The following is a 12,058-nucleotide window of genomic DNA, read 5'->3' as shown; positions in this document are numbered from 1 at the left end:
ATATATTTCTTCTTGATAAATCCAAAGAAGGATATTTCATGTTGTGGAACCTTTTGATTCAGTTTCAAATTCTTATGAGATGTAAAAATAAATGAAGATAAAGCAATCTGCATTGCTGTGCAACCATGTGCAAATTGGTTTAGCAATATTCATACTTATGAGGACAGGTTAAAATGAAACATTTAGGTGTATGGATTAAAAAGGATTATTTGTATTCCCAATCCAATAATAGGGTTAGTAAGGATATACAATGGATTGGATGCAAAAATTAATGTGGGAGGGAGGGTTCCATTCTGATAACTTGCATCTGAATGGTGGAACCAGGCAGGGTGCCTTCTTTCCCCTTAGTTATTTGTGTTACACTTGGAACCATTGGCAAAGAAAATAAGGGACTTTGAAGTTCAAGGATATAATTGGCAAGTTGGCTTTGCTTTACTTTACTTATAGACGATATTATTTTGTACCTAATAAAATCAGAAAAGGATATCTCAGTGTTGTGGAGCATTCTGATTCAGTTTCAAGTTTTTCCAGGATATAAAATTAATGAAGACAAAAGAAAGGCTCTTTAAAGTATATACCACACATGAATTGGTTTAACAATACCCATATTTATGGGGGGACAAAAAATGAAGAATTTAGGAGTATGGATTAAAACGGATTCTGTTATGGCAGCTAAGGATATGTGGGAAAAGAGGAGTGCTGGTTGTTGCAGTGGTTAATGTTGTCACCTCACAGCAAGAGGTTGTAAAGCAGGAAAGCAGCACAGACAGACTTAATATCCCTTACCACCACACTCACCCTTCAACAGTATGAAAAAAAAAAGAATCAAAGTTAAGCTTTATAAGACTGGATCATAAACGTTTCTATTATATAATTGCCAGCCAGAGGTGCATCTGAGTAAAGTATTATCAACGAGTGTTTATTTCCACTAAAAATAAAGTACTTGCTGCATAGTATTCTTTGTTTATGCCTTCAGAAGTGCCTTTGTCTCTCACTCCCAAATATACTTTCTTCTAAATTCATAAATACAATACCAAAGAAAAATTCTCACATTGCTGCACTAATAGGTATATACTTACACAAATGAGCCTTTATCACAGTAGTACTATGTGCCCCATGATATCTACAAACTTCTAAAGAAAGGATTGTCTTGTACAACTGCTCACCAGATAAGAATGCACATAAGATAGAAATATTTTCCAACAGTCTTGGTTTGATTCTGAGTTCAGAAATACATAACTGTCCAAACAAAAAGGCCTAATCACACACACAACACTTAAAGTACTGCATCTCATTAGCAGGAAAGCAGCACAAGCAGACTTAATATCTGTATTAAAATAACAGTGTTTAGCAATGCCTTCTTACCTCTGAAACTTCCAAGTGAAACGAAGTGTCATGTTAGCTGTGCTGTTCTTTAACTCCTTTATCATCTGCTCTCGACTGGGTGGACTGATACTCCATAGTGATCCAGAGCTTCCTTCTATCTCAGCAATAGCAATGTCCTCATAACTGTATAGTGTAATGAATTGCATTGCACTCTTAAAAATGAAATGAAGAGATAGTTAGGGACAGCACTATGACAGTGTTGATGAACTATACACTACATCCAGACCTATTATTTTAAAAGACAAATGTTTTCAATCTAAGCTGTAAACAGTACAATTCTGAACATCAGGGTATCACTTCTGTGTCACTGTTAGACAGAGGCACAGTATACTAACCTCGAAAAAGGGCATAGCAAAATAAATTTAAAATGGGTGGCGAAAGCCAAACATACTCTGGCTAGGCTTATAAATGCCCTAGGGCAGATAGCCTAGTATGAACCTATGAACCTATGAGTATTAACCTCAGCAACATCTCAAGTAGGTAAAAATGCAACATCATTACTACGCAAAACAGCACCACAATAACATGAACATACCCATTCCTGCTATTTTAACAGTTGATCTTTTTCAAACTATAATGCAAAAAAATAAAATTATGAGCATGATTATTATCTTCTGCAGCAACAAAGAAAAGCCGGATATCCATTACTTCAAAATGCCTGGAACATCTTGGTTACAAACAGAAATCTAGTGTGATTTAGGAAAAACACTGCAAAGTGGAACAGGAAGAAATGTGGTATCACAGCTCCAAATATCTTGTGCACATAAACAGGTAATCATTAATACTTAACAAGTGCCTAACTTTATTTAGTGAAGGACCTGCTTTGTGAACTAGAACAAATGCCTACAACAATCCATTCAAAACCTTGTAGCCATGCTACAGGTTCACAGTACAAGAGGTCAAGAGATGATAATGCAGCAAACTGCTAGTAATAAAAATTAGCATGTGACATCCAGTGAAGCTATGCACCATATTAAACTATGTATCCTATGTATGGTACCTAAATTCACAGAAATCATAAACGCTACAAACAGTGTTAAGCTCTAAGACATAGTATAGGTATGGCTGTATGAGTGGCACAGTAATGAAGTGGTTAATGTTGCTGCTTCATAGTACTTGATCTACAATTCACTTCCCAGGTGGACTTTTTCTGAGGAGTCTGCATGGGTTTTTAACAAGTGGATAGAGCAATGACAGCTGGGATAGGCTCCAGCTTCCCCAAGACCCTAAACTGAATAAAGCTGATATCAGAAATAAATGACAGCACAAACAGCACAAAATTAAAATAAATATTTAATCAGAGCCATCTGATCTGACTGTTGGATACAGAGACTTCTCTGATCCATCCGGCCTTGTGTCAGTGCTCCTTGCCTCAAATTCCTTCAGAAGCTTTCCTCCCATTACACCCTTGGTCTCTAACTACAAATCTCATTTGCTGCCACTGTGAACAAACAGACCTTTGCACCAGAAGCTAACAGTTCCTTTATTTTTTCTAATTTCACTAATTCTTATGACCTTTAGTTTACATTAAACTGTACCTACTTACATTTATATACATCTATACTTTCCTAGACTACTTCATGGCTCCCTTCTTGCTCCTTAAAAAAAAAACACGATTGGATTGCTTCTATACCTACCCACTGTTAGATTATTACTAATGTAGCATTCACAACTTCATTTTAATCAGTATTTCTTGCTTCCTTTTTGTCAGTAGCCAGTGTTTCTGTTTTCTTGTGTGACAAAAATTCTTGACATTGCAAGTATGGATAAGAGCTTCAGAAAATTGGCAAGTGAGGCCCCAAAATCCCAGCTCAGGATACCTATGATTTTGTGCGGTGCATCTGAGGCCTGAACACCTGGACATAGACTGTGCCATTTGTAAGGCCTTTGAGCCTTAGCAGAACAGAGAAATATGTTAATTTTAAAATGTCTTCTTACTCCTGCTAGCCAGGCTTCCTCAGTGGACAAACAAAAGAAGAGAGAGGGGGAAAAAAAGATACAAAGATAAGGAAAATTGGAAAAGAAAACCTGATGAGGTGGGCCCTTCCTTAGCCTTGAAAGTTCAGAGGCAGAAACAGGTGCAGCATTCTTTGGCACCAGTGTTAGTGCAGAAATTACGTCCTTTGGCTCACTCCACATCTGAAACAACTGTCACTTAAGAGAAGTCTCCTGCTAAACCTTTGAACAGACATTTTTCAAAAGAAGAATTGTCCCGCTTTCTTACATCCAAATCACCTTCAACTTCATCATGAATTAAGCAACACGTATGAACCACTTATAAAAAGACTTACGGCAGCATATTTTAGACTCTTTGCAGAAGCCACCCACTGCTGATTCAAGTAAACAAGCTGAGACTATCATGGGTTCTATGCTTAACATTACAAACTCCTTTATGTGGATATTACATAGCTCAGCCGATGAAGCAGCTAAGGCACTGGGGCAAGCATCAACTTAAGACATCATACCTGGCTTTTTCTTTGCAACTTGGTGGACATTTTAAGGCATCCTTAACTAATGACTCCTTTGATTGTTCTGCTCTTTTCAGACCTATGATGAAATACAGGTTACCAAGGCGCAAGCAAGAAAGTAAGACTCTGTCTGCCAAAGGTGTCAGATTTGAGACCCTCAGAGATCCTTTAGCAGCAATGAGAATGGGGTCCTAGTTGCTTTGATTTACAAAACCTCAACAGCAAACCTTTGACTCTTTCTCGGATAGCTCTGGCAATGGCAAAGATGGCCCCTTCAATGGATGCAGGCCCACAGATTACAGCTGTAGCCTTTCCTTTATCTTCATTAGTTTTAGATCCTAAAAAGGCTTGAAACTGTCTCAAAATGTTCCACCAGAGTCAGATGCCTTTTCTGGATTTTTCAAGTACATAATAATATCATTTGCAAATAAAGCCAACTTTACTTGATTACCATAGCAATTATATCCTTGAATTTCTGAGTCCTTTAATTTTTCTTTACCAATTGCTAAAAATAAAGCAAATAACAAAGGGGAAGGAGGACACCCATGTCTAGTTCTTCTCTTCAGACACAGTTTATCACAGAGGAGTCCTTCCACCTTATATCGCTTCTTCTAATTAACCTTATTATTCTGTTAGGGAATTCAAATTTTTCCACTGCCCTACTCAAAATCCCAGCTTACACTCTCAAATGCTTTTTCTGCATCAAGACCTAACAACAGCAGCAGTATTTTCATTGCTCTGTTAATGTTGTCAAATGTTTGCCTCCCCTTTCCACAAAAACACATTGGTCCATATTATCAATTATGGCAACACCTTTGCCATTCTTTTAGCTAGTATATACATCAACATTTTATAATTATGGCTTAAAATTAAAATGCATCTATATTAAGCTGGGTCTGATGGGTTGTTACCATCTTTAGGTACTACAGCTACCACAGCTTTCTTCCAAAATGTTGGTTCTTCCCCTCCTTTTAAAATACTGTTAAACAAAACCTTCCACATCTTTATCACTTTCTTCCCTCCTAACTTCCAAACATCCAGAGTAATACCATCAGTACCTGGAGACTTTCCTACAGATTGATTGTAGGTTACCATTTTTATCTCATTTCCTCTGATCTTAACTGTTAGTAAGTTGGGCCTCATCTACCTCTCCCTCTAATTAGCCTTGTCATACTTAAGTTTCTCTTAAATATTTCCATTTGTTGTCTTTCCTGATTTCCATATTTCTCTATTTTGTATACATTTTCATAGCATTTCTGAAATACCTCTAATGTCTCTATAGGATCTCTGGTTATTTTTCTTGTCATAGGCCCCTATGTTTGGTGGTAACTCTTTCTACTTTCTATTGCCCAAGTTGTCATGCTAAAATTCTCTGTGTTATGGAGATATTATCAAAAACAGTTAGTTAATAGCAATTTCTCAAGCTTCATTTTCTTAGTTTGTCAGCACTCTAAATGTTTCAGATTACTGTTGCACAAATAATTGAGGGGCTTTAAAGTGTTAATAATCCTGACAATGTACTGTGTGAGGCTAAAAAAAGAAAAACAAGCTCAGAAATGGAAACCAGTTCTATACTCTTAGCAATAATGATGGCATTCAGTTACACTGGCCCTCATTCAAACTTGTTATGCAAGAAATAGATTTCTTGAAAATAGTTCCAGTTGTTTCAAACAATCACCCAGAGAATATTAGGACTACAGAGCAACTTTAAGGAATTCAGAGAAAGTAAATGCAAATGCCACAGAAGCATAGGTTAAAGCAAAGGTACACTAATTCTTAGGTTCAAATGTACTGATGGCTGCATTCAGAAATTTGCACATTTAGTCTGTTTGACACTACCTTAGAATAACAGTTGTTGTTGTTTTGTCTTTCGGCTTTTCCCGGTTAGGGGTCGCCACAGCGGAACTCCGGTCCGCTAATGATTGGCAATTGATTTTTACGTACCTGCTTGCCAGGCATGACGCACAACCTTCAACGAAGGTACGCCCATTCACGCATGTCTCCACGTAAAAGACGCTCTAGCTGAGAATCGAACCGGACAGCCTCCTACTGTGAGGCGACAATGCTACCGCAGCACCACCACCTTAGAACAACAGTAGTGATACAAATATAATTCTCCTTACAGCCATGCAACACTCACAGGCTGATTTCTAGTCCTTTACACTGTAGTAACATCTTATAGAATTGTGTAATAGTTTGTATTTACAATAGTTTACTTTGTATATTTAAACATAATGTATGCTTTCCTGTAAATGTTTTAATTATTCACTGACACACCTTGGCTATGTACTGTATGTGCAATATTTGTCAAAAGCCTTAACAGCAGTATTACTTTTTAATTTGCATTCCTAAGTGCATTTCTTGCTATTGTCTTTGCCACTGGGGTGCAGGTCATGGCTGAAAAAAGGTCCCTGGACCAGTTCACTTACCTGATTAACAACGTATGTATAAATAAATAAATAAATACATAAATGCATACATACTAGCACTACTGGTATGTATATTTCTTCCATCTTACATTCAGATAACGTGCAGTTTGCATTACTGTAACTTTGTTTTGCCAATTTCAGTTTACAATTTTAAAGTGAATGAGATGAACAGATTTTACCTCCAAGACCTGCTGATAGGGGGCTTCTACAACAACATACTGTATGCAAGATGGATACAGATATCAAAACAATGACAGTCTCCACTATTCACACATACCCGTTGCAAATGCAACTACTTGATTAAGTGGTATTATATACTGAAGATTCAAAATGCAAATACTGACACTTCGGTTAGGTTCTGGTAAGACACTTCAGTTAGGTTCTGGTAATTTAGACTCAACACCAGATATTGCAACTGCTTCTAATATTGTCACTTTAGCATTGTTAGTTACAACTGCCTCTGTCTGTAGACATCCCGCTATCTCAAGTGAAGTTGGGCAAGAAGTGAATGTAAGCAGGAAGAGATTTTGTGAAGTACTAAAATCCAAAATCATAAAAATACTCTAACATCTCAATTAGGTACTGGCATTTTAGCATAATGCCTTCTGATACTGCCACCTTAGCTAGTGATATTGATAATGTCAGTGACTTGAAAGTCTTCTAAAAAGGAAGCCAATACAGGAATGGAGAAAAGAAATTCTGACATTAGGAATGACTGCATGTAGGAGTAGAGAAAATAGGCAAAGGAGGGACTGGAATTTACTGGAGAAAACTGACAAATTGAACCAAGGTATTGGGGCATATAACTACAGAGGGAAGGGTAAAACAGTAAAATGAGGCCAAGATGAAGTCTGGATTGCAGGTTTGAAACTGCCATCCCTACCCTGGATTGACATCAGAGAAGAGGCAAAGAGAAAGGGATAGGGGAGTCCTAGGTGAAATACCTGCACTGGCAACATTTTTAATTGAATCTAGAACGGAAGCTGCTGTGAGAAGTGGATAATTAATAGAACATATAAAACATGGCATGATAACTGTAAGAATCAATCACAGGAGGTTAGAAAAGACTGGGAAGAGAGAGACTAGAAAAGCAATTTACAAAGAACAATGGGAGAACATATATATGGCTCCCAAGTGTGCAACATTATCCAGAAGGTTTAGAATTTTTGCTTGGAAGTGTTTGCATAGGTACTTTTTAGCACAATCAGACGTCAAAGAAGTTCTCTCAGGCAGACAGCAAATGTTGGAGGTGTGATAAGAAAGAAACTGGTAACTGGGAATATGTTTTTGGAAGTACAATGAGTTGGTAGATTTAAAAATTCCCTACAAAATACTCTGTCAGAAATATTGGGCAAGCAAATAGCTATAACTAAGGAAAATATTCTTTTGAGTTGGAACATAGAATCTGAAATGCCTAGCCATAGTAAGGCCTTACTAGGTTTAACTCAATTGGCTGCCAAAAAGCAATTACTAGAAATTGTAAATCAAAATCTAAACTGATTCCAAATGAAATAGTACATCTTGTAAAGGAGATAAAATGACTTGAAAAGGGAAGCAGCATATTCTAGAGAAATAAATACAATTTGTGGAAACAATACATGCAAAACAATGTTCAGGAGAGAGGGAGGAATGAGGTTTAAGAAAAGACAGGAATTCAGTAATTTATGTAATTCTGGACTGAATGAATGTTGTTATAAAGAAAGAAAACATATGTAATGTATAATGTATGGGAATGAAAAATGTTAATAAGGTTCGTTTTCTTTTTATTAATTTGTGTCTATATCTTAATGATAAATTAATAAAGGTGTCACATTTATCTTAGTCTACAGACATCTTTTTTTATCCCAAACTGAAGCTGACAAATAAGTGAACATAAACAGGAAGAGATGTTGTGCTAAAATTTATGATAGTACAAATATTAGAAATACATAACCTATCCTAAGGAAGAAGAAAAGGCCCTTAGGAGGTACTGGAGTAAATGGGGGGGGGGGCTATCAAAGAATAACCACTACAGAATGCCAGTGAATATAGATTTGCAGAATTGAAATAGTAACATACTTGATTTAGAGACCATCCATTAGTATAGAACAACTTGAAAAGGATAGTGGCTCAGGAAAAAAAAAGCATGTGATGAAATACTACTCAAGGGGACTCAATGCTTAGAAGCCCAAAGAATATGACACTGAGAATTAATAAACAAAATGTTACCCTTTCATGTCTTAGAGAAGGTGGTATATAGTCCAAGCCTGAAGAGTGAGGATTTTCACTAACTTTTTTCTGACCAAATTTATTGGCCAGTTTGGTAAAAACATCAACGGTTTTTGCGGGTGACCTACATATTCCGGAAACTTGTGGGAAAACAGTACAATCTCCACATCATAATGATAACATTTTGCTGGTGCCCCTGCAGTGAAAGTAGATGACTCTCAGATGGTACATCTGCTAACTGTAATATTCCAGGGAAGGCAGGACTTAAGCAATCTATGTAATCTTAAATTGTATAATTAATAAAGGAATCATATTTGTATAATGCATGTAAAAATCTTTGTAATAGTTTTTCTCTTTTACAACTGAATGCGTACTCATGTTTTAATTTCTCGACGTCTTTTGAGTTTTTAATACCATGACAGGAATGGACCCCATTCCTAAGTAAAAGTATGATTAAAGTTCATGAAATTAGTATTGTTTCAATCTTTGATGTTAGCTAGAAATGCTCTTCACAGCACCCGCAATGTGCCTAGTACTGACTCCTTCCGCAATTCATACGGAGTTATATATATCAGTAACATATCTAAGTATGATTGTTAATTTTATTTTTATAAGACATGTTGCTCCTACTTCTACTGGAACTATCTGGGTATCCTTCTACATTGCCCTAACCTCTGCCTGCAAATCCTGGTATTTTATGACTTCATCTCTCTGTAAGTAAGATACTGTAGTCACTGGGTGTAGCAATTTCAATGATCAATGCTACCTTTGTCTTTTCATAGACTACTACATGTAGTTTTCTCGCATCTATTTTTTTTAACTGTTGGCAATAGGTAATCAATCCCATGTGATATAAACATAATTTTCTACAATGCTTTGTGGCTCATGTTTCCAATGTTTTTCAGTTCCGCCAGGTCTGCTCTTCAAATTTTCCCTTAAGGAAGCTCTACTCTTAGTATAATCAGACTACTCACTATATTATAAGCCTAGCACTTGTTCTCAATACTTGTCTACTAAGTAAGCACTCTCGTACTAAGTAAAGCACTACATCTACTTACCACCCCCTGTGAATATCCACTTCCCTTAAAGGTACAGCACTCACTTATACTGTTCTAGCATGTCGAGTGGTAGATTACTGGTGTCCTCTCAAGTTCAGCTGGTCAATCTGGGTATCTTGAGACAATGCTACAATTGTCTCATGTACACAGACAACCCTCTCCTCCTCCCAACAAACACAAATACATGTGAGAGATGCAACTATATAGCCAAACTGGAGGCTGAACTCTCTCAACTCAGGGCTGGCATGACCAGACAGGAGGAGATGGTAACCACACACACACACAACAATCCCAGTCCCACATAGACCTACCACAACTGCAAACCAAACACATAAAAACACAAAGACATACTCAGAGGCTCTAATAAAAAACTTACCAAAACAACAGAGGCTCCCAAAGCAGACATCCAAAAATCCACCACCTCAAAAAAAAATACATGCAACACATACTTCAATAAATCAGTGTGTCAACCAATCACAGCCCTTAAGGCCAAACACCATGCCTGATACACTAGTAATAGGTGACTCTATAGTCAGACACACTGATGTCCCGCTGACCAGGCTGAACAAGGAGAGGGTGACTGTGAGCTGCCTATCGGGAGCTAGGATCCGCCACATAACACATGCACTCAAGTCACTCCAAAGCAAGTACAAATATGACTCCGTCATTGTCCATGCTGGTGTGAATGACCTGAGAAGTACCTCCCTGGACTACATGAAAATAGACATAGAGGAGCTCTCCGATTATGTAGCCCAGGCTGGTATGACCCTGACCCTGAGCAGCATCTTGCCCTCACCAAGAATGATACCACAATACAAAGACAAGATGATCAGCTTTAATAATTGGCTCAAGTACTGGTGTCGTTCTAAGGGGATCCAATATCTGTCTGCCTGGGATGACATGTTGGACAAGCCACGCTGCTTCGCAAGGGATGGCTTACACCGGTCACCACTGGGCTTCCAGATATTGGCTAAGGCTCTTGCCACCCCCATAGTGCCTTTTTTAGGCAAGGCTCAAAAGACAAACCCACTGCCTTAGAAAACAATAATGGAAAAAAACTAAGGGTAATGCTGCACAATGCCAGAAGTCTAAATCTCAAGATGCAGGCACTTGATGCACTCCTCAGCATGGAGAACATCGACGTCTGTGCAGTAACTGAAACCTGGTTCAAAGCTCCTGAGAGTACCCCAGCACTACCAGGCTATACCTCGTATCATGCTTTTCGGCCCCAAAACCCGGGCCGAACCACAAAGGGAGGGGGAGTGTCCATATTCATCAAGGACACCCACACCTCCAGGTTAGTAGCAACACATGAAGCATCAGAGACCATACAGGTGCAACTAACCATAGTCAAAACTGCTATACAACTGGTAGCATGTTACAGACCACCCTCCCAATCTCGGGAACCCCACTCCGCCTTCCTGAAGACATTGGAGGATATGAATGCATCACAAAATACCATCATACTGGGAGACTTTAACTACCCAAACATAGATTGGGTACATTATTCTAGCCCTAATACCCTAGCCCAAAGGTTCCTGGAGTTCATAAACTCAAATGCACTGGAACAACTAGTCACCTCTCCCACTAGGGGAGATAATATACTAGACCTGATCATCACAAACATGGGGACAAAATGCTCCACACCGGAAGTATACCCCTCCCTAGTGAGATCTGACCACAAACTAATCACCCTGGATATACATATCCCACCTCCACCTCCCAGCACAAAAGACCACAGTGAAAAACTTCTCAAAAGCAGACTTCACTCTTCTTAAGACTGAGATGATATCCTTTAAGCCCACTGTGCCAGTGGATACCACATCCCACAATACTGAATCCTTCACAAATGCTTTCTATGGACATCTCCAAGAATGCATGGATCATGCAATCCCAAATAAATCCAAGTCCCTCTCCACCAAAGGCAAGCGTCCTGTCTGGTGGACCTTAGCCATTAACAAATTGTATAACAAAAGAAGGAAGCTACTGCACGTCAGAGCAAAATCCCATGAAGGGAAGACATCTCTGATCAACATTAGCAGAAAACTGCGTTCTCTCATAAAAACATCCAAAGCCAACTTTGAGAGAAAAATCACTAAGGACACTAAAGATAACCACAAAGCCTTCTTCAGCTATGTTAGAAACCTGGGCGGAAACCCTCAGATATGCTCAGAGTTGGTTCACAAAAACAAAAAATACACTGAACCCACAGATATTGCCAACATTCTGGCTGACAGGTTCAGTGCAAATTTCTCCCCTCCCTCACCCCCAAAAGAAGAAATACTTATCCCAGCTGAATGTAATCTCCCTGTCATCTCAGATGTCCAAGTGAAAACCGCCCTAAACAAAGCTAAAAATACAGCATCAATGGGACCTGACGGTATCCCGGGTTGCATGTTACGTGAACTCCAAGAGGAGCTAAACCCACACATAAAAATGCTATTTAACCTTAGCCTTACTTCGGGATATGTACCTGAACACTGGCGTACAGCAACAGTGGTCCCACTCC

At 38.4% G+C, this 12,058-nt stretch overlaps 1 protein-coding gene across 1 annotated transcript in view; it reads right to left on the bottom strand.

The window, feature by feature from the left end:
* PIEZO1 (piezo type mechanosensitive ion channel component 1) overlaps positions 1-12,058 on the bottom strand; it is a 3,550,337-nt gene that overhangs the window by 63,519 nt on the left and 3,474,760 nt on the right. Inside the window, exon 45 of the mRNA XM_044081575.1 lies at positions 1,366-1,538. Within this exon, the coding sequence (XP_043937510.1) occupies positions 1,366-1,538 (173 nt within the window). The remainder of the gene's footprint in view (positions 1-1,365; positions 1,539-12,058) is intronic.

This window comes from Protopterus annectens, chromosome 8.part1 (genome assembly GCF_019279795.1).
Source record: "Protopterus annectens isolate FY-2018-M chromosome 8.part1, PAN1.0, whole genome shotgun sequence".
Taxonomy (NCBI): domain Eukaryota; kingdom Metazoa; phylum Chordata; order Ceratodontiformes; family Protopteridae; genus Protopterus; species Protopterus annectens.
The sequence above is the reverse complement of the archived record's forward strand: the minus strand, read 5'-3'. Positions and strand labels throughout refer to the sequence as shown.